This window comes from Chelonia mydas, chromosome 7 (assembly GCF_015237465.2).
Source record: "Chelonia mydas isolate rCheMyd1 chromosome 7, rCheMyd1.pri.v2, whole genome shotgun sequence".
Lineage (NCBI taxonomy): Eukaryota > Metazoa > Chordata > Testudines > Cheloniidae > Chelonia > Chelonia mydas.
Window position 1 is genome coordinate 45,187,276 of NC_057853.1, and position 23,812 is coordinate 45,211,087.

Here is a 23,812-nt window from a genome sequence, read left to right on the forward strand (position 1 = left end):
TATTTTGTGAAACTGATACAGGATATATTCTCTGCCTTTTTAGATTTCTATTTCCTGTTGATATTTTATCCCTACTTGTTGTGCTGTTTTGTTTATTACTTACTTAGATTATTTCTTCTTGAAAGCGATACAGGTGGTATCAGTTTTATTTCTGTATAGTAACCAGATTTAATAAGTCTATCAAGAATGCTTAGTTTGAAAATTATGTCCAAGAAAAGGTGGGCAGGAAACTGCTCATCTGAGTAGAATGAGATATGGCGACGTTTGTCTTTGCTACTTGTAGGAAATATTCTTATTTTTAAATCTGCTTTTATGATGTGAGAGAGAGACAGAAAATATGCATTAGAAAATCTTGATTTTTTTTTCCTCAGAAAACTGTGGATGAAATAGAATGTGGTGTTACTTATAGAGAAGAGTGCTGTTAAGCATATATGAGCTCCCATGAAAAGAAAAGTTATGGTTATTATTAAAATCTCTGAATTCAGTCCAGGTGAACAACGGCCAAAAGTTCATACAGTTAGATGAATGTTAGGTGGACTGGGTGAATAACTTGGCAACCTCAGTCCAGTTATTAATAATTCATGGAAGAGGGGGATAGGCACAGGAAATTCCGCCCTGACCTTTGTTTTAGCAGATGTCTGAGTCTGTGTGTTGGGATACTTTCTTACTATGTGTGATCGCTCTAGTTTAGGATTATGACACATAGATGAGGTATTGTGGGAAAGTTTGCATAGCTACTGCTCATTTTATACTTTGGGGATAAAGAGAACTCTCTAGGGCTGTCAGCACCTTTCACAAACACTAAATGGACTTAAAACAAAACAAAACAAGTTGTCCCTTGAAAGCTGTTGACTGAAGATCACTTATAATCTATTCTTCCATACTACTGCATAATTCTTCTTCCATCTGTCCTCCCTGCATCCAAGTTAGTGGCTTGGGAAGAGCATAGTGCGGTGGACTTCTAAAATGAGTTTTTCTGCTTCTGAATCTTAGGAATTAAAATTTGGATTGTGTCTGATATGAAAATAAAACTCATTATGATCTGCTGCAGTAACATATAAAATCCCTAAAGAAGGGTGGATAAAAATCCGTGATTTAAAAATAAAATAAAAAAAATCAGGTTTTTTTCCTCAAAAAGCATTTTATCAAAAAAATCCGATTTGAATAAAAAAAATCCATCTAAAGATGGTTTTAATTAAGATACATTATAGCTCAAAGATATCTCCTCATGGAATAGGGACTATAAATTCTAATTCTATAGTATGAGACCATATATTCATGTTATGTTCAAGAAAAGTTTTGTAAATGAGTTCCAATAGTTCATTGATTAGGGACCCAATTTTATGGGGTTCCGCAGGCTTCTGTATAGATTATTTGGGTTAATCTTTCTATCTACCCAATGCGACTCAGTGCTTAGTCTGGAAGATACCATCAGAGATGCTTAGTTTTGCAGTTCTCAAACTGTGGATTTGTGTCTCCAGAGGGAACATGCTTCTTAACAGCAAAAATGTTTTTAAATAAATAAATAAAATATAGAGGTGAGAAATAACAGATCTCAACCCTATTGTCCCTCTGCAAATTTATGTACACAGAGTCAATCCCTTACCTGTCTCTAAAAGTGCAAACTTTCAAAAAGTTCAATGAATAGACGATTGTTGGGGGTGGAATAGATCTGGACAAGGAGAAGAAGTCTGGAGATAAATGTGAGACGTGAGGGACATATCCTTGTTTTGTTAAAATATTATGTTTGCTGTTGAAGAGAAAAATTCAGAATACTTAACGTTGTTGTTTTAGTTAAATATCTGTCTGGTGATGGTCTCCTCCTAATACAGAATGGCAAGAAAATCGTCCAAATATTAATGATTAACCTGTTGAATTGGAGATAGTTCAACCTCCCGATGACTTCATAAATATCTGCTTCAATTACCTTTTGGTAAATGAAATAACGAAACAATCATTCATTTTCTGATATAGCTGTAAAACTAATCTGAAAAGTTTTCAAAATAAATCACTGTTTAAAAATGTATAGTGTGTACCTTCTAAAAATGAAACCTACATCTATCTCTGAGTTGTGAAGAATATGTATTAAGGTTATAGCAACCAACAAGAATGCCCTTTTATGTAGAAAACCATAATTAAATTGAGTCTTCCTGATTAGTGGTTTAAATCATGATTAAATCAATTTGATTTAAATAAAATCCACCCTACCCTAAAGTGTATGGAAATCAGCATATACTGATATTCTCTCTGTTAAAGATTTTAACCAGCTATCTGCAGATGGACCTGATGCTCCTATAGATAATGGGCCCAAGTATGCTCTAGGAATTATTTGGGGGGATGTTCTATAGCCTTTATTATATAGGAGGTCAGACTAGTTGACCATAGTGGTCCCTTTTGGCCATGGAATCTATGAAAATTCTGTGGTGCCCCCTAAAATAGTTTCAATATATTAATATGTGTCAGTCTACTGATCAACTTGGATTGTACTGTTTTTAAAACTCTGCCTGAAAGTAGAACTCAAGTGTGCAGAGTCAATATTGACATTTTTAAAGGGACATTGTGAGAGGTACTATAACTTAGTTTCTGTTACGTATTTTCTCTGATTAGACCATTTCTGTGGTATGCATGTGATTCTCTAAAGAAATGTTTTAGATCTGGTATATAGTGTAGGATAAGCAGAAATGAGCTGGATCTTTCATTTGTAAGCTTGACAAAAAAAATGTAGGTGTGTTTCTCCAGTCAGGAAGATTCAGAGCTTGGGAAAAGGAAGCCTCACCTTGGTAGATGGCACTTTCATTTTTAAGGATAGAAAAATGTTGGAAGCTACATCAGTCTCATCATAGAATCATAGAATACCAGGGTTGGAAGGTCATCTAGTCCTCAGGAGGTCATCTAGTCCAACCCCCTGCTCAAAGCAGGACCAATCCCCAGTTTTTGCCCCAGATCCCAAATGGCCCCCTCAAGGATTGAACTCACAACCCTGGGTTTAGCAGGCCAATGCTCAAACCACTGAGCTATCTCTCCCCACATCGCTTTACATGTGAACAAAGCTTCAGTAAAGACATGGATGTTAAGAGAACAGATAAGTGTTTAGTCTTTGTGTGTATGCTTGGTGGTGGAGGATCCATATTTTCTCTTATTTCATCTTTTAAAGGTGGGAAAAACGTCAGAGACTAGCCATCAGGCTGTAACTACATGTGTTGGGAACCAGCTGAACTAACCTTCCTGAGAGGCATGTGCTATCATGGAAAGGTCACAGGAAGCAGAATTCCTTAGGGAGTGAATGATTCTGCATGAAGTTCTTTTTTCTAAAGGTTTTTAATCCTTAAATGGCTTTTTAACTTAGTGTGAAACTTAGTCAAAATAATTTTTAATCACTGGGGAATTCTTGTGTGTCTGATCGTTGGGCACAGCTGAACCAGTTTGGAGGTGCCACACAGTAAATGAAAGCTCATAATATGAAGATGACAGAGATGGTTTTTCTTCTTTCAAAACTGGTCAGATGGTGACCAACTACCCAAGGTCATGTGCGTTTCTTACCGAGAAGTCTATTTCTTGCCTGAGCAGAAGTTTCCTTTGCCAAGTCATAGGTGGTGGCAGGGGGACTTTTTTGTTAATTCCCTCATTTCTTTATTTCCTTTAGCCAGAAACAGAAGGAATTTTGATTTTTTTTTTCTTCAAAATTTTGAAGCCAAGAAGAACTAGTTTTTAGTCAATGCTGAGGAGGTGGAAAGGTGCAGCATCAAAAACAGAAACCCCCTTAACGTTCTGGATAGTGAAATGCAGAAACATGTCCCAAGGGACCGAATAACCACAACTTGGTCATGATTTATCAATGACTCTGTGCCATATGACTGGCCCTTGTTAGGCACAAAGATGAGTGAAAGGAAGTGACAGTCAATCACCAGTAATCAGGTCTGTCTAGCTGAGTGGTAAAAAGAGATGGGTGTGGGAATGATGAATGCTCTGGACGAATTAACCAGGTATTCCAGGGTTAAGAAAAGATGCATTTTCCCCATAACGAAAAGGGGAAAACATTGTCTACGGGCAGCACTTGTTTCTTTGTGAGACACTTGTGCCGAAGAGATGAGCAACAATGCCAGTAAATCCCAACTGCTGGTGCCACAGATTAATTTTGTAGTTCTTTACTGATCAAAGGTGACTTTCTCCCGAGACTACCTCATGCCTTTAGGGCTCATGGGGAGTGTGCTCCTTGCACTGGCTCTGTTTTACATAGCTTGCAAGTAATCAATTCCAAGCCATCCTTCCATGCATACAACCTAAACTCCCAGGAGAATCTTTTTTAATTCTCTAGTCCTCCACTATTGGTTAGAATTAGTCCACCTATTGCCAGTGGTTGGGTGAGATTGGTACTCACAAAGAAAAGGGTTAACACCTTTTTCTTATGAACTGTATTTAAAAGGACAAAATTTCAAGAGCCAAAAATATACATGGCAATTCTAAAAAGTAATTAAGGCAAGGGATCAGATTTTGTTGAGCTGCAGTGGTGTCCATGCAGAAGAATGTCAGTGGAATTACTCTGGATTGATAGCTTGACCCATGGTTTCTGGTCCAAAGAGTTCACAGTCTGATGCACTACAAAATGGCACACTAGGCCACAGTTTAGGTTCGGGAGCATGTAGAGATGGCCCTGGTGAGAATAACAGGGTAGGAAGGACTTGCAGAAGAATTTAATACAAATAAGCTCCTACATTTTAAATTGTCCTAATGTCCAATTTAACATGCCTAAAATTGAAATCATTTTTAAAAAATACACAACATTGTTTAGAGCAAAAATATATCAGCACCTTTGTGTTGGTTCCATTCACAAATAAACAGCATTTCAGTACTTATAATACCTTATGAAGAAGAGGATTTTTTTAAAAAAATTACAGAATATCAACATTGCTTGGAGTAGTGTGGCTCTGTCCCTTATGAAATGGGGGACCATAAGGGGGAAAGTACACACCCTGCCACCAAAAGTTTCTATGTGGCATGCAGCAGTTGATTGATTAGCAGGCTTCTGCTGCTGCCTGTGTTGTGTAATGATCTGCAGATGCTGCTGTTGACTTACGTTAGCTCTTTTTGTTCAGAATCACAGTGGGAACTGGGCCTTATGTAATGCTGATTGTCAAACTCTCCGTTCCAGCACTGTCACATTAGCACGGAAGGATTAGCTGTCCTCCTTTTCTTCCCCCCACCCCCTCTTACACATTCTTATTGTTTTCACCTCTCCAGGCAAGAGCCAGTTTTAGGCTGCTTTGGTGTCATGCTGTCTTTTTGAATGGTCCATGTACCTAAAGATAATAAGGGGCTGGGTCCTGAATTTCTTCAAAAAATGGCATGTTGTTTTTTCTCTAGCCTCTGCTCCCTACAAATCATGTTGGCCAACAGCAGTGAGAACCCTTGCAACTTATAACTGGTTGGGGATGAGACCAGATTCTTTACAACAGTGTCTGGTGGGAGTTTGCCTTCCTTCCTCAGAATAGTGGGCACAAGTTCCATTCCCAAATTCAAATGCATTCCCAAATTCAAATTTATTATATAAAGCCTCAAATCATCCCATTCCTGTGGCTTCCTTTTCTATAGGCAGAACTTTACAATAAAGCAACATAAGGTTGAACTCAAAACTTCTTCCTCGGCTTAGCTGTTCCAATGGCACCTATTTCAGGACTGCTTAACAACACCCTGGATTCTTGTAGTGAGCCATTCCCACTTTGCGTGGGGTAGTGAGCCGCCTGCCTGTGGGCTTGTCTACACTTGCCAGTTTTGTCACCAAAAACTGGCATTTGGCGACAAAACAGCGATAGCGTACCCACTGCAAGGTCACTTTTTTCGGGGGGAAAAAAAAGCCTAGTTTTGGCGCCAAAAATCTTCCACCCCTGTGAGAGACTTTTGTATTTTCCCTTCCCTTTATTGTCAACAAACAGCCAGTGTAGACATCAGTTTTTTAATTTTTTTTTTATTGGCCTCCAGAATATATCCCACAATTTCCATGCTGCCGCTCTGGTCAGCGGTTTGAGCTCCTCTGCCCTGCAGCCAACCTGCCCCTCCTCCTTGCAGCCCTGGGAATTTTAAATCTCATTTCCTGCTTGCTGGCTTCCCAGAGGAGCTTCCCAGGTAGCTTCCCAGATGAGCATGGCTGGCTATCGCACCAAACGCGCTCCTGCTTGGACTGCTGATCTGATCACTATATGGGGAGAGGAGTCTGTTCAGTTGCAGCTGTGAGTGACCCGTAGGAATTGGGGGACACATGGGTAAATTTCTCGAGGCGTGTGCGAAAAGGGCTATGATTGGGATACGCAGCAGTGCAGAGCGAAGATAAAGGAGCTGAGGCAGGTGTACCATAAGGCGCGGGAGGCGAACCATCGCTCCGGTGGTGCACCTAAGACCTGCCGCTTCTCTAAGGAGATGAATGCTATCCTCAGTGGTGACCCCACCTCCATCGTCGATTGCCCCGTGGATACTTCGCATGCAGCTGAAAGGGGGGTAACCCGGAGGTTGAAATTGTGTATGAAGAAGGAGAGCTAGAAGAGGATGTGATGCTCCCAGCAGGGTCGCCCGGTGGGGCAGGCAGCCAGGAACTTTTCTCCACTCCAGAAGTGCTCAACAGGGAGCAGGAAGCGGATGAGACTCCGGGTAAATTGCTGTGGCTTGTGTAGGGAATCGAAAAGTGGGAGGCATGTAGTGTTTTCAGTGAGCTGGACATTGCCCTGTGTAGCTAATCTGCATGGTCAAGCAGGGTGTCGATGGAGGTACTTGTTAATCCTCTGCTGCAGATTCCAGGGGATTGTAGCCTTCTTAGTTCCCCCATGTAGGAAACTGTGCCATGCCATTTAGCAATCACTGGAGCTGGGACCAAAGTGGCATATAGCTGAGCTGCATATAGACTGGGGTGAAAGCCGCAAGCATTCAGCAGCTGAGCCCTGGTTTCTCTGGTCACCCTCAGCAGCGAAATCTCAGCCAGCAGGTTGGCCGCCTGTGAAAAAGTGTGGGATAATTTTAGAATGAGTTCCCTGCAAAGCTGCCCTGCAAGCTGTGACCTTTTGTCCGCACCCACAACTGCCTTGCCCCCCCACTCCCGAAACTCACCATGATTGGGGTGTTCGCGGAGCTGTGTGCCTGCCTAGAGTCTCAGAGAGAAAGTGATTTCTACTAGGAAAATGGAACACAACAATCCCTCTTCTGTTCAGCACAGACATCATGCACCCCCGCGGACCAGCTGCAGCAGATAAGAAAAAAACCTAGGCGCAGCAAAGAAGACATGTTCTGTGAGGTTCTACGGTGCGATGAGAGACAGACCAGGGAACAGAAAGAGTGCTGGGAACCCAAAAGGCAGGACAGAAAAGTGTGCTGCTTTTGCTAGGCAAGTGACAGAGCAGATGATAAAAATTATGGAGGATCAGACAGAGATGCTCAAGTCTTTTTGATACAACTGCAGACTGAGCAGATCTGAGTTTGAGCACCCCTGCAGCGGATGCACAATTCTTTGCCAACCCCACCCCCCTCTATGCCCACACATTCCTTTTCACTTCACTCCTTAGTTTCCCCATCACTCCACCCCCTCTCACAGCTTGCACAATGATAGCTGGAGCTAGACACAGTTGTGAGGTTTTACCGTTTTTTACAATAAATAAAGGCTAAGGTATTCAATGGTACAGCGTTTTTATTCTGTGTTCTACAAAAGCAATCAATTCACTCTCGGGAACAGGCTTCTAAAGCATTGTGTTGCCTGAGTCTTGGGGCCCAAAATGGTACATGGATGCAACAGGGAAGCAACTCCAAAGCAGGCATGTTACTGCCCCTCATTGTCAAAGTGGTTCCTCGAAGCCTCTCTGATGTTAATAGCAGCCCTCTGATAGGGCTTCTCTGACAGCCCTAGCATATGGTTATTCAAACTGTGCAGCCAAGCGCTCTGCCTCAGTGCACCACACCTGAGCAAACATTTCACCCTTAGATTCTCACAGATTATGCAAAGTGCAGCATGCGGCTATGACCACGGGAATATTATCCTCGGTAAGGTATAGCCTGTCATTTAAACACCTCCAGCGAGCTTTCAAACGGCCAAAGGCACATTCGACTACCATGTGGCACCTGCTCAGCCTTTTGTTAAAACGCTCCTTGCTGCTGTCCAGGTGCCCTGTGTAAGGTTTCATGAGCTGTAAGGGGTAAGCCGGATCTCCCAGGATTACTATGGGCATTTCCACATCCCCCACTGTGAACTTGTGGTCTGGAAAGAAAGTCTCTGCCTGCAGCTTTTTGTACAGGCCACTGTTCCTGAAGATGCGTGTGTCATGCACCTTTCCAGACCAGCCTTCACTGATGTCCTTGAAATGCCCCTGGTGATCCACAAACACCTGCAACACCATGGAGAAGTATCCCTTCCTATTGATGTATTCAGAGGCAAGGTGGTCTGGCTAAAATTGGAATGTGTGTGCCATCAATCATCCCACCGCAGTTAGGGAAACCTAATCTCTGCAAAGCCATCCACTATTTCATGCACGTTTCCCAGACTCACGGTCCTGTGCAGCAGGATGCGATTTATTGTCCTGCACACTTGGAGTAATACCGCCCCAACAGTGGACTTTCCTACTCCGAATTGATTTGCAACTGACCCGGTAGCAGTCTGGATTCACCAGCTTCCACACAGCGATTGCAGGATGCTTCTCTACCGGAAGGACAGCTCTCAATCTGGTGTCCTTGCGCCACAGGTCGGAGGACAGCTCAGCACGTAGCTCCATGACGGTTGCTTTATGCATCCTAAAGTTCTGTACCCACTGGTCGTCATCCCACGCCTGCATGACAATTCAATCCCACCAATCAGTGTTTGTTTCCCTAGCCCAAAAATGATGGTCTACTGTATGCAGCTGCTCTGTGAATCCACAAAGCACTGATAAGTTGCTGCCGTCCATATCACACTCGGGTGCTTGCGATTCATCCTCTGCTAACTTTGCGAGTAACTGTGCTGCCATGTGCAATGTCCTCATGACAGCTAACAGCGCGTAGGAGAGAAGTGTGGGATCCATCCTCTCTCACTGCAGATGCTGGCGAGCACTACAAAAGAATGACAGTTGGAAAAGTGGCTCAAAATGGGGCAGGACACAAAGCGGAGCATGATGGTACATTTTGCACATCCCAGGATGTGCCGCACTCAGCTTCCACATTCCCACAACACCGAGCGACGGATGGTGTTGCCAGGCACTGTGGGATACATACCCACAGTCCATTGCTATCATAGAATCATAGAATATCAGGGTTGGAAGGGACCCCAGAAGGTCATCTAGTCCAACCCCCTGCTCGAAGCAGGACCAAGTCCCAGTTAAATCATCCCAGCCAGGGCTTTGTCAAGCCTGACTTTAAAAACCTCTAAGGAAGGAGATTCTACCACCTCCCTAGGTAACGCATTCCAGTGTTTCACCACCCTCTTAGTGAAAAAGTTTTTCCTAATATCCAATCTAAACCTCCCCCATTGCAACTTGAGACCATTACTCCTCGTTCTGTCATCTGCTACCATTGAGAACAGTCTAGCTCCATCCTCTTTGGAACCCCCTTTCAGGTAGTTGAAAGCAGCTATCAAATCCCCCCTCATTCTTCTCTTCTGCAGACTAAACAATCCCAGCTCCCTCAGCCTCTCCTCATAAGTCATGTGCTCTAGACCCCTAATCATTTTTGTTGCCCTTCGCTGGACTCTCTCCAATTTCTCCACATCCTTCTTGTAGTGTGGGGCCCAAAACTGGACACAGTACTCCAGATGAGGCCTCACCAGTGTCGAATAGAGGGGAACGATCACGTCCCTCGATCTGCTGGCTATGCCCCTACTTATACATCCCAAAATGCCATTGGCCTTCTTGGCAACAAGGGCACACTGTTGACTCATATCCAGCTTCTCGTCCACTGTCACCCCTAGGTCCTTTTCCGCAGAACTGCTGCCTACCCATTCGGTCCCTAGTCTGTAGCGGTGCATTGGATTCTTCCATCCTAAGTGTAGGACCCTGCACTTATCCTTATTGAACCTCATCAGATTTCTTTTGGCCCAATCCTCCAATTTGTCTAGGTCCTTCTGTATCCTATCCCTCCCCTCCAGCGTATCTACCACTCCTCCCAGTTTAGTATCATCCGCAAATTTGCTGAGAATGCAATCCACACCATCCTCCAGATCATTTATGAAGATATTGAACAAAACCGGCCCCAGGACCAACCCCTGGGGCACTCCACTTGACACCGGCTGCCAACTAGACATGGAGCCATTGATCACTACCCGTTGAGCCCGACAATCTAGCCAGCTTTCTACCCACCTTATAGTGCATTCATCCATCCCATACTTCCTTAACTTGCTGACAAGAATACTGTGGGAGACCGTGTCAAAAGCTTTGCTAAAGTCAAGAAACAATACATCCACTGCTTTCCCTTCATCCACAGAACCAGTAATCTCATCATAAAAGGCGATTAGATTAGTCAGGCATGACCTTCCCTTGGTGAATCCATGCTGACTGTTCCTGATCACTTTCCTCTCATGTAAGTGCTTCAGGATTGATTCTTTGAGGACCTGCTCCATGATTTTTCCAGGGACTGAGGTGAGGCTGACTGGCCTGTAGTTCCCAGGATCCTCCTTCTTCCCTTTTTTAAAGATTGGCACTACATTAGCCTTTTTCCAGTCATCCGGGACTTCCCCCATTCGCCACGAGTTTTCAAAGATAATGGCCAAGGGCTCTGCAATCACAGCCGCCAATTCCTTCAGCACTCTCGGATGCAACTCGTCCGGCCCCATGGACTTGTGCACGTCCAGCTTTTCTAAATAGTCCCTAACCACCTCTATCTCCACAGAGGGCTGGCCATCTCTTCCCCATTTTGTGATGCCCAGCGCAGCAGTCTGGGAGCTGACCTTGTTAGTGAAAACAGAGGCAAAAAAAGCATTGAGTACATTAGCTTTTTCCACATCCTCTGTCACTAGGTTGCCTCCCTCATTCAGTAAGGGGCCCACGCTTTCCTTGGCTTTCTTCTTGTTGCCAACATACCTGAAGAAATCCTTCTTGTTACTCTTGACATCTCTTGCTAGCTGCAGCTCCAGGTGCGATTTGGCCCTCCTGATATCTTTCCTACATGCCCGAGCAATATTTTTATACTCTTCCCTGGTCATATGTCCAACCTTCCACTTCTTGTAAGCTTCTTTTTTATGTTTAAGATCCGCTAGGATCTCACCATTAAGCCAAGCTGGTCGCCTGCCATATTTACTATTCTTTCGACTCATCGGGATGGTTTGTCCCTGTAACCTCAACAGGGATTCCTTGAAATACAGCCGGCTCTCCTGGACTCCCTTCCCCTTCATGTTAGTCCCCCAGGGGATCCTGGCCATCTGTTCCCTGAGGGAGTCGAAGTCTGCTTTCCTGAAGTCCAGGGTCCGTATCCTGCTGCTTACCTTTCTTCCCTGCGTCAGGATCCTGAACTCAACCAACTCATGGTCACTGCCTCCCAGATTCCCATCCACTTTTGCTTCCCCGACTAATTCTACCCGGTTTGTGAGCAGCAGGTCAAGAAAAGCGCCCCCCCTAGTTGGCTCCCCTAGCACTTGCACCAGGAAATTGTCCCCTACGCTTTCCAAAAACTTCCTGGATTGTCTATGCACCGCTGTATTGCTCTCCCAGCAGATATCAGGAAAATTAAAGTCACCCATGAGAATCAGGGCATGCGATCTAGTAGCTTCCGTGAGTTGCCGGAAGAAAGCCTCATCCACGTCATCCCCCTGGTCCGGTGGTCTATAGCAGACTCCCACCACTACATCACTCTTGTTGCACACACTTCTAAACTTAATCCAGAGACACTCAGGTTTTTCCACAGTTTCGTACCGGAGCTCTGAGCAGTCATACTGCTCCCTTACATACAGTGCTACTCCCCCACCTTTTCTGCCCTGCCTGTCCTTCCTGAACAGTTTATAACCATCCATGACTGTACTCCAGTCATGTGAGTTATCCCACCAAGTCTCTGTTATTCCAATCACGTCATAGTTCCTTGACATCACCAGGACCTCCAGTTCTCCCTGCTTGTTTCCAAGGCTTTGTGCATTTGTATATAAGCACTTGAGATAACCTGTTGATCGCCCCTCATTCCCAGTATGAGGCAGGAGCCCTCCCCTCACAGACATTCCTGCCTGTGCTTCCTCCCGGTATCCCGCTTTCCCACTTACCTCAGGGCTTTGGTCTCCTTCCCCCGGTGAACCTAGTTTAAAGCCCTCCTCACTAGGTTAGCCAGCCTGCTGGCAAAGATGCTCTTCCCTCTCTTCGTAAGATGGAGCCCGTCTCTGCCCAGCACTCCTCCTTCATGGAACACCATCCCATGGTCAAAGAATCCAAAGCCTTCTCTCCGACACCACCTGCGTAGCCATTCGTTGACTTCCACGATTTGACGGTCCCTACCCAGGCCTTTTCCTTCCACGGGGAGGATGGACGAGAACACCACTTGCGCCTCCAACTCCTTTATCCTTCTTCCCAGAGCCACGTAGTCCGCAGTGATCCGCTCAAGGTCATTCTTGGCAGTATGCTTGAATCACTGTCGACAAAGGTGGACACGATCTGTCGACAGAGGGAGCAAATGTAGATATGCTTTGGCAACTTTGCTTTTGTTGATTCCCCCCCTTCCCCCCCCCGCCTTGGCGACATTAGTTTCATTGAAAAAGCTTGCCAGTGTAGACAAGCCTGTTGTGAGTAACATAAACCAGTAAACCAGTAAACCATTTCTCAGCATTCTCAGCATTTCTCAGCAGAATAAACACCTGCTTCCGGAGTGGGGTGTTCCACATACATACTGTCAGCCTATTACAGTCTGTTTTCTTCAACCATCAATGTACCATTTTGGTGTATAGATGCCCTTTTAACATAGAGCTTGTTTCTGGTTGTGAATGTGGTGGCAGATGGGTCTCACCTAAGGACTGTCAATGCTAAGGATAGGGGCTGCCCAACTTCTTCATAGTTAGGACCACATTTTCAGAGAGACGGTTGTGGAAACCTCCCCTCCCATTTGTAATTATGCAGACCACTTCTTTTCCCATTTGCTGTATTAGCAAGTATATCAACTACTTCAGAGAAAGTTAATAGTGATTAATATGATGGGTTAGGTTTTAATGTGCACTTAGCTGCTTCTGATGTAATTAAATTGGTAGAAATAAGAAGAGCCAGCATCATGTGAGCAACCATCTCTTCACAGACCTCCAGCGTGTGCTCTGTGCACCACCAGTTATCCATAAGGCACAGGTGAAGAACTGTTGCTTTAGGTTCATAGTAGTCTGATGCAGCAAACTGAGTCCATCCCATTTGTGAGTACAGCAGAAGGATCTGATTTAAATCGGGATTTTTATATACAATATTACAACTTTAATTTTTCCTAAAGAAAAGTTCCATCTCATTGATTTGTGATAGAGCCAAAGCATTTTGACTCATGTATTTGCTTTATTTAGAAATACAGACTACCTGTTAGGTGAATGCTGTTTGAAAACATGCTTGTGCCTTTTTTGAACAAATACTTGTCTTTATTTTACACAACAGCATATAATGACTGACTATATATAATTTGTGGTGATGTTAATATATTGTGTAAGGTAAACTGTGAGAATTAAATAAAACCATTAGTCCTGACATTTTGTACTTATTGCATTTTTAAATTCAACAGCAGAATGTTCATTGCATTGTCACTTTTGAAATTATACAAACATTACCAATATATTTTTTCCCCATGAGCAACTTTAATGAATGACAACTTAGGCTTGAATAAAGACTGGTAGTGGATGGGTCATTACACAAAGTAAAACTATTTCTCCATGTTTATTCCCTTCCCACTTCTCCCCCTCCCCCCCCCACGCTGTTCCTCAGACGTTCTTGTCAACTGCTGGACGTGGCCCACCTTGATTATCACTACAAAAGGTCCCTCTTACACTCTCCTTACAGTGTGTATGGTAATGCCCATTGTTTCATGTTCTCTGTGTATATAAATCTCCCCACTGTATTTTCCACTGTATGCATCCGATGAAGTGAGCTGTATGCTCAAATAAATTTGATAGTCTCTAAGGTGCCACAAGTCCTCCTTTTTTTTAATGAATGACTTCTTCTCTAATGATCTATTCGTATGTTTTGCACATGCCATTAGGTACTGGATGCTATTTATTTATATAGTGCCAAATGTAAGTCTTTTAACAGCCTGAAGGCCAAAACTGGAATATTCATGCCCAAAATAATCCCCTCACACCCCACGCTCAACTGATTACAGTAACTGACTAGTGATATAGTAAAGATGAAACTTAACGATTTCTGCAGAAATGCCATGGAATTAGAGCTGAGTGAAATTTTTTTGCTTGCCCAAATATTCAGTTTCAGGATGACTGAAACTATTCATGAATTTGGGTTGAATTTGGAAAATAGTTTTAATTGAATAAAAAAGGGGGAAATTTTTTTTAAGTCAAAATGGTTCATTTTGACATTTTGTTTTGAAATGAGCTGTCTCATTTAGAAAACATAAATTCAGATTGACCTGAATTAATTTTTTTTTTTTTTGGACAAGAAATTGAAGAAAAAAATCAGTTTTGATTAAAAACGAAACGTTTTTTCCAGATTTTTTGGTTCAACCACTGAACCAAAAAATTATTTGTTCAGTTCTAATTGGAATTACCTCTTTCACCCTAATTTCTGTTTACACAAATGTCTTTGCTCCAAAATTGCATCATACCAGTCTATAATTTTCCTTCCCAGCATGCACTGGTAGTTTGGAATATTTTGGGCTATAGAATTTCCCAGGGTTCTTGACACTTTGTTTATAGCCAGACATTACAACAACCAAGTCAAAATCTCTTACGAAACAGGCATTAAGGGACAAATCTTCCATAAATCCAAATAATGGTCTTGGCTCAAGTGAGATCCTGGAATGGAATCTTCTTTCCCCATTTTTACATTGCAACTGCTAGTGCTGCCTCAGGGCTGCAGGGTTGAACCTACATCTTCTGCAAGTATTTAGATGGTAGATGTCCGCACTTGTGGCTCCACATCCAAATCCCCCCTGCATGATCTGATATGGTAGGGAGAGTCCCTGGGAAGCACAGATGCTTTAGTATTCTGGCTATCCCTTATGGAGTGAAGTCTTTCCCACCTCTGAATGGGTGGACGGGATTTGATCCTGCCCTAGAAAGAGTGAGTTTTAGAGAACACCGGGGTTCCTTCTATAGTTCAGGCTGTAACCTTTCTTTATTGGATACAATTAACTTAGGCTTGAATAGAGACTGGGAGTGGCTAAGTTATTATGCAAGGTAACCTATTTCCCCTTTGTTTTCCTAACCACCCCCCCCCCCACTCCCTTCCTCAGACGTTCTTGTTAAACCCTGGATTTGTGCTGGAAATGGCCCACCTTGATTATCATACACATTGTAAGGAGAGTGATCACTTTACATAAGCTATTACCAGCAGGAGACTGGGGTGGGGGGAGAGAGAATCTTTTGTAGTGATAAACACCCATTTTTTCATGATTTGTGTGTATAAAAACATCTTCTGTATTTTCCACAGTATGCATCCGATGAAGTGAGCTGTAGCTCACGAAAGCTTATGCTCAAATAAATTGGTTAGTCTCTAAGGTGCCACAAGTACTCCTTTTCTTTCTTTATCCATGTTTCATTAAATGTATCATGTTTATATTTATCATGTTTCATTAAATAAGTTGTTTGGACATGGACCACATGTGGGTGAGTCCTGTGATGGAAATTGCAGAGAGATGATGTGCACAGCATACAGTTTCAGCGACTGTCACGGTATTTGTTGCTTCACTTAAGGGCCCAGCTCCTGAGGACAAGTGACGAGTTAAGAATCCCTGCTCTCATTTAAAAAAAGAAAAAAGTGAGTTTCTTGCTCTCAGGAGCGTGGAGAAAATCTTGGAAAGGACAGTGAATTATGGATCTTAGTGTACAAAGGGTTGAGATTTTTTTTAAAAAAATCTAATCTTTAAACACGTATTCATGCTTTGGAAGCACCTAAATCCCTAATCCAGGATTGGGCCTCTCTTGTGCTAACACACAGTAAGAGACACTCATTACCCTAAGAAGTTTACACTTTAAAATATTCTGCCTTTAAAAAACAAACCAACCCCACAACAGACCACTCCCCCTAAAAAACTACTTTTATCTTCCCTGAAGGGTGGGTACAGTGCCTGATAGAGGCCGTCTTGGATATTATTTTGATGTTCAGTTGATGCAGGCTTTGACTCTCTGAACAGTGGTAAACATGAAAGCTCCTCTCTTTTTATTGTGTGAGCAAATGGAATGTTTTGGAGTTTCCTCGCTTACTAGTGCCTCCTGCCCCCTTTACTCAGGAGCCTCCCAATTTCTTGAAATTTGTCCAGGATCACAGGCTTTTTATATAATCCTGTGATGTAGAGGACTTTGTTTATATATCTTGGTGCTGTTGGCCCTCTTCCTGTTCTCCCTGCATACAACCCAGGATGCCATCTCTCCTTGTGTTTCTTTCCATTCTAGGGCTAGGAGGTTCACAGATTGATTGATTGAATGTGGGAGAGCTGGAAAGTCCAGATGAATAGTAACTTTGGTCAGTTGAAGATAATCTGTTTATCTCTTGCAAAGTGCCCTGCCAGCAGTGATTAAATGTGTGTGAGAGGTTGGAATAACCCTGCTGTAAAACAATAGAGGCAAATGCAATCTGGATATGTTATGTAATTCCCTTTCGAGAAGGCTCTGAACTGGGTCATATCTGTGTGAGAAATAAAGGCAGGCTGGTGTCTGTGTAATTCGTACCTGCCTGTTCAGTGTTCAGGTTGTGTATCCCAGTTTTTTCAGCAGAGCTTATGCAATTGAAAATTATTAGGGGAGCTGCCAAGATCTTGGGTGGAGGTGGGGCAGAAGGGATGTCTACCTGATAACATGAACGGAAGAGTTTATCATATTTTTATGACACTGGAATCCTTTACAAAGCTTCTGTTTTACCCCTGCATATCACGCAAACTGTGGAATAGTTTGTTAGATTGTTAAGATGCACTTGCTACTGATTTCAAAGTACCTTAATAAGTTGTGCATCAAAAAAACAAACAAACCAGAAACGGAGTGAGAACCTGATAAACCTTTACATATGTAAAGTGCCTTTATAAAGAGGATGTGATCAATTGTTCTGCATGTTTACTGAAGGTAGGACAAAGATCTAATAGGCTTAATCTGCAGGAAAGGAAATTTAGGTTAGATATTAGGAAAAACTTTCTAGCTATGGGGGTGGTTAAACTCTGGAATAGGCTTCCAAGGGAGATTGTGGAATCTGCGTCATTGGAGGTTTTTAAGAACAGGTTGGACAAAGGTATCAGGGATGGTCTAGGTTTGCTTGATCCTGCCTCAGCACACATGGATGGACTAGGTGACCTCTTGAAATCCCTTTCCTCCCAGCATTTCTATGATTCTATGATGCACTGCAAATGAAGGTGTGACCATTGCATGTGTGGGCATACCCATAATAGTTATAATCTAGCTAGCATGAGTAACAATAGCAGTGTAGATGTGGTGGCATGCACTTCAACACAGGCTGGCAAAGAACAAGTCCAGTACATACTCTGGTTGATAGCCTGTTCTGAAATCCATGCCATCATGTCTACACTGTTGCTGTGACCCTTGCAAGCTAGACTAAAGTTATTACAGGTGTGTGTACACATGATACAATCACATCTCCACTTGCAATGTAGACATACACCAAGTGATCCTCTTCCCCCCCCGTCCCAAAAAAAAAAAAATCCAGTGAGACCACAGTTCTAATCTTTCTGTGAATTATACAGGCAACACCAGCAGCTTCTCAATTACAGGTCTGAAAGCAACCTGACTATTTAAGCTAAAAGAAAATAGAAATATATTTTTAGACCTGTGCATCAGTTGGAAGGTATGTTTTTTGTTGCTTACAGGTGCAAATAAATTGCTGCTCTGAAATAAACATCAGAATTTAGCACAGCACTTATTGTCAAGAAAAACTTTTTATAGTAGACTGGTTTATGCTTCCTCCCTTGCTCCCTCTTTTTTTTTTTCTCAGTAGCTGCTGTGGTCATTTGTGGGTGATCTAGAGCAGTGTTTCTCAACCTTTTTGATACCAGGGACTGGCTAGCTGCCTTCCTAAACTGTGCCAGGGAGATCTCGGGGACCAGCATCAGTCTATGGATCAGTCGTAGAGAAACACTGATCCTAGAGCATGGAGCAAATAGTAGTGAGTCTGGGGATCTGTGGACAGATCCTTAGCTGGAGTGAATTGCCATGGATCCATTTAAGTCAGCTGAGATTTGTGTTGTATCTGCCTTCTGCTGGACTCCAACAACCAACCTATCCTGTTTAGTCCACTAAACAGCTGTTGAACTGTAAGAACTTTTGGTTGCTTCCACCAAAGACTAGAATTGAACCTGTAATCCAGTGATGAAAGGCTCCGTATCACAATACCAATGCCCTGAGCCATTGTCTTACCTTGATTTCATTTTCTTTTGTTCTCTTGCTTTCCCTTCGTGTCTTGCTGACACTTTCTCACTGTTACTCTTGTCTCGGTCTGATTACTTTAACTGGAATAATTTTAACAGACTTAGCTGTTAGATTTGTATTTTTTCAGGCCTTATTTTACAGGGTTGTGAGGTGTTTCTTAACTTCCAGGATATCCAGCCTATAGTGCACTGTGTTAATACAAATAATATACCAGAAAACGAAAGTTCTGCATATTTTATGAAAAGTTTATGTAGATATTGAAAGCTTGCCTACGGGCCTATTTTAACTGCTTGGAAAAGCGTTTTAGAGACTCATGTCCTTTTAAAATATGTATTTCAATTCCCAAATACATTGCTGCTGAAATCTTCAGTGGCATCGGTGCTAGGGGAAAAAGTAGATGATTGACAATGCATGAAGAACAGGGAAAATGTTTGATAAGGCACATGTAGGGCCATGCTGGTTATGTTGAATGGTGACCTTTCAAGGGTCAAGTTTGAACACATCTTGAGCTTTTTTCCAAGGATGGATTCGTTATCTACCATTATCTTCATTTTCTCTCCTTTGACACTTTGCTTTCCACCCACCCTATCCAATACTAAGATTCCCTAACCCTGTACAGCTGTCATATGACACTGTTCTCCTTGAAACACAGCTGAGACACTTCCAGACAGAAAGATCTGTCATGAAATCCATGCTGGGGCAATAGGTGGTCTGAGCTGACAAACCTGTGCTTTCATGATCACCTTGGTCTTTATTTCCATGATCACCTTGGTCTTTACTTTCTCATTCTATACAGAGGCTCCGACTGTGACAAACTGAGATGGGACTAGGTGAGAGTTTCTCTGCAGCCCAGCATTCGTGTCCCATTCCCTACAGGAAGTAGCTGTAACCTGTCTTTTTTGGGCTGATGTATTGTTATCCCCTCCTGAGCTTTTATTCTTCTCCTTGCCTTCCTTTAAAAGGGATGGTTCAACCAATGGATCCTGGGCCCTTGTCAGAGTCTTTCTTCATGTTGTATTAAGGGAAGTTTGTCTTTGCCTATAGGATACACAGACCACTGTGAAAAGTTGAAGGCACTCAGATTAATAGGCTGCAGTATAAAATCCCATGGTACATAAAGTCTGTATGTGAAACTGAATTGCTGGACCATGAAGAGGTGTCAAATGATCATCTCAATCCACTTTCTGTTTCCTGGAAGTGACTTTTTCAGCTGGCATTTTGAACCTAAGCTTCAGACACACAGCAACATCTGAAATCAAATTGAAAGGTCACCTTTGTCTTTAATAGTTGTACATTTGGATAGTAATATCTTGGATTTTTTTAGGTGTTTGCATAATTTTTTATATAAAATATGAATATTTTAGCAGCAGCTTGTTATGCCAGTATTCACAAGAGGATTCTCCTGGCCTGCATGTACTAAGAATAACAAGCAAGATGTTCTGGCTTGAGTGATTAGTTGTTACATGTCGTTGAGCCTCTGATTCTGGTTCCAGAGCTCTGAGCCTCCATCATCTTGGTACATTGCTGGTGAGCGTAGTGACTCTGCTATCTACAGATGACTTTGCCTGTGTTGTGAGGACTTCCTTTTAGAAGTTGAGAGCTAATTTTGTTTCGTATTTATTCACTCTGGGTCACGGGAGGAAGCACATGTGAAAAGTTCATTGGGGGTAGATCAGGGGACAGTGTGGAGGTCTTTCATATCATACTTTGGCTAATATGTTTAATTCCCTGGGTGTATAGTCAGGTTTTCAAACCTTATATGTAAGTGGATGGGTATGATTTGGGTGTGTGACAGGGAGAGGGTCAGATTGATTATATAAATTAGAAAAGAGAAGTGTGGTATAGAGTGACTGAAAATATAGAGGAGGAGGTAGAGAACACACTGTAGGGAGAGAAAAAAGGATGGGGAAAAGGAAACCTACACAGAAGAGGAATCCACAGAGAAAGTAGACAGCATTACCACTGCTGTAGGAAAGAATAGGTGGAGTGAAGCCAGCAAGGGGAAGAAAGCTTACAAAAGTAAGAGAGATTAGTAATTAAAAATAATAATAATAATAATTAATAAAGAGGAATAACGGTACACAATAAGCAGTGCACGCATGTTTATTTGCATTCTGCAGGTTTTGGCCTTGGTGCATAGGTTCTGTCACGGTAGCACAGACATCTTTCACTATGGCTTCTTTGCTTAATTTTTGAGTATTGGCTAAATTTTTCAAGCCCTGGCAATAACTCATGCAAGATCTGTGAATAGATTGGGTGCGGGTTACTGCCTTCCTCATCTCCTCTTTAACGATTGTGTCCATGATTCTCTCTTCTGAGAGGATTCTGATGTCCAGGATGAATATTAACTGTAGTTATGGGACCACACAAACTTGTCATGGGTTGCACTTGGGAGGCTTTTATATCTGAAATTCTGCATGACTGAGTTTTTCTTGAATGGATTTTTTCTTCCTACTCCTGCAGGGCTGCCTTGCAATAGACCATGAGCAGGTAATGCACAAGGAGCACCACTGGGAATCATGTCGGACGAGTCAATCTCAGGGAGTGATCCAGACCTGGACCCGGACTTGGAGCAGGAGGATATGGAAGAGGAGGAGGAGGAAGATGAAGAGGCAATGGAGGAGGACAATGACGGGGATGACGAGGAAGACTTACTCGATGAGAATGGTGAGTGATTGAGGTTGTGAGAACACACAAACACTTTACCATGCATAATCACTGGAACTGCTAATTCTCAACGTATGGCTTTGGGGAGCCCCATGGAAATAAAATCTAAATAGAGAGGGGAGAAAACAAACCTCCATTATGGGTTTTGCTGAGCATTTCAAGTGTAGAGACTGCTCATGCGTCAAACGTTTCCCAAAGAAAAATGTAGACTGTTTGAACTATTGAATGAATCCCTCTTTGGTGTTCTGTCTTCACCCTTCCTGGATGTCTGGGATTATTTCTGATTGCAGTGGCTGGAATTCCGCTTCATTTGTTTGTGAGTATGTGGGTGGTACTGTTTTATTATTAATATTGACAGAGAGTCACTTGTTTTCTGCCTCTGAGAAAGGATATGGATTAATCACATTTCAAAAATTTGATGTTCAGGGTGAACTACTGATAAGAAATGAAACCTAGAGTACTGTAACAGATGCAGTTGTGAGTATTGGCATTCAGATGCCGTTCTCCAAGGCTTCTGGTTATATCTGTATTAAAACCTGGGTTTGGAAAACCTTTGTTTAGTACTGGTGGAATGAGATAATAGAACAGCTCTGCTGTCCATCTAGTGGTTCTGGCTCTGATCTAATATAGTTCTGTATTTTTAAGTCTCTAACAGAAACTGTCATAGGACTCCTGCTTTTAGTTTGACTTTGTGTCGAAGAAGTGTAACTTACAGCAGTGGGGCCTGTGGTTAGAGCAGGGGACTGAAAATAAGGACTTCAAAGTATATTCATGGATGTGTCACTGTGGCTGATTCTGTGTGATCTTGAGCCTGTCTTTAATCTTTCCAGGTCTCAGTTTTCTAATCTGGTAACATTATGATACTTTCCTGTACATATTTGTAATCTTAATTCAAGTTTGTAAAGAACTTTGATATTTTTGAATCCTTATTAAAGAAATGCCTAACACTATTAAAAGGACACAGTTGGGTCAACTTTGCCCCATAACTTAAGTTTTTTAAAAATAAACCTCAAGACCAATATATTTTAAAATTTATTTATTAAAATTCCAATGGAAAAGTGTGGGGTTTTTTTTAAATAAACATTCCTCTTCATCTATTTTGCAACCCCTAAATTGCAGCATTGTGAAGATGGTGCATGAAATTGAAAGTGAAATTGACTTGAAACTGACTAGCCTATTTTCATTGTCTAGTTTGAGGGAAATGGAAGAAGTACATAACATAAATAGAGAAAAACTAAGTAGACTTCCAAAATAATTTGTTTTGTCAACCTCATGTGTTATCTGTAAAGCAAATAAGGAGACCAAAAATGTGAACTCGTGCTCCTCTCTGCTTCTGTGAGCGTAGGGGTGCTTGTGCCAAAACCCAGAGAGCCCAGCTTTTGGAAAGTGGGGAGGGGGCAGCGTAGTATTATCTTGAGAAATTTCCCTCTCTTTGTTGTGAATACACTATGCATTCTTATTTGAGGCAGGCTCCATCAATAGTGGGCTGCTAAGGGACAGCTCCTTCATGGGGGATCAGTGGGTTCTGTAGGCTGAACCCCCTGTTACATATGTGGGGTTGGGAGTTAGGGCAAATCCCATGATTCAGATAAAAAAATGAAGAAGAGTGAAAATTTGCTGAGTCTAGTCTTCTATGTGACAGTTACCCAGGTAGGTGGGCATGGGACCCTGACTTAATCTGATAGCATCCTATAAATTGGGCTTGTTACTGTCTGTGTACAATCCTAAATGAGGATAGAGGAGGAATGCAATAGCCTCTGTAATTGTTATATGAAGTGTAGGTGTAGCCATGTCAATCCCAGGATATTAGAGAGACCAGGTAGGTGAGGTGGTAATATCTTTTATTGGACAAACTTCTGCTGGTGAGAGAGACAAGCTTTCAATCTTACACAGAAGAGCTCTGTGTAAAATCAAAAGCTTGTCTCTGTCACCAACAAAAATTGGTCCAATAAAAGATATTGCCTCACCCGCCTTGTCTCTGTAATGGTTAGCCCATCAAACATCCCATTTAATCAGGGAATATTTGTGTCTAAGGCAAGAAAGGGCCTTATTGCTGAAAAAAGGTGCTGTTGGTGAGGGGAAAAATATAATTTTACTTGCACTTTTTCTGCAGTGCTGGAAGATAGATGTTAGTCTGTTGCCTTCTACTTTTGACCTATGCTGAATTCCTTTCAGTTCTGGAAGGACTGTCTTTAAACTGCCACTGTGATTCCAAGGAGGAAAGATGGGTGCCTTCCAATCTCTTCAACCCCTAACAGAGAACCCCTGTTCTAGTGGGGGTGGCTGTTTCAAGAGGAAAGGGGGCAAATCATTTTTGCTACTTCCCAGAAGATTTAAGAATAATGATTTAACAGCATTTCATGTGTGTGGGTGAATGTTAAGGGAAAAGAGATCCCAGGGTCGATGGATTTTTTTTTTTTCTTCCTCCTCCTTCTGGGCAGCATAAGACACTGCAGCTGCTCCTTGGGGAACACTATATTTTTATTAGATGATTCCATCTGCTATAGTACAGGAGCATAACAAACTTTATTGCTCCTTGCATTCTGCCTCAGATCTTTGATGCAAGCAGTCTGAACAGTTCGGCCCTTCTTGGTGTGTGACTGGAAACTGGGGGGTGAGGCAGGGAAAAAGTGGAGCCTGTCATAATAAAACTGGCATGGAAAGGAGGCT

General features: G+C 42.5%; 1 protein-coding gene across 4 annotated transcripts in view; it reads left to right on the plus strand.

Moving 5' to 3' along the window:
* Window positions 1-23,812, plus strand: part of RAD54L2 (RAD54 like 2) — a 95,252-nt gene that overhangs the window by 14,396 nt on the left and 57,044 nt on the right. For all 4 annotated transcript variants that reach the window (XR_006291998.1, XM_037903983.2, XM_037903984.2 and 1 more), the window contains exon 2: window positions 20,939-21,142. Coding sequence is in view for 3 of the 4 variants with exons in the window: in XM_037903983.2 (XP_037759911.1) it covers window positions 20,995-21,142 (148 nt within the window). In the remaining variant the exon portion in view is untranslated. The remainder of the gene's footprint in view (window positions 1-20,938; window positions 21,143-23,812) is intronic.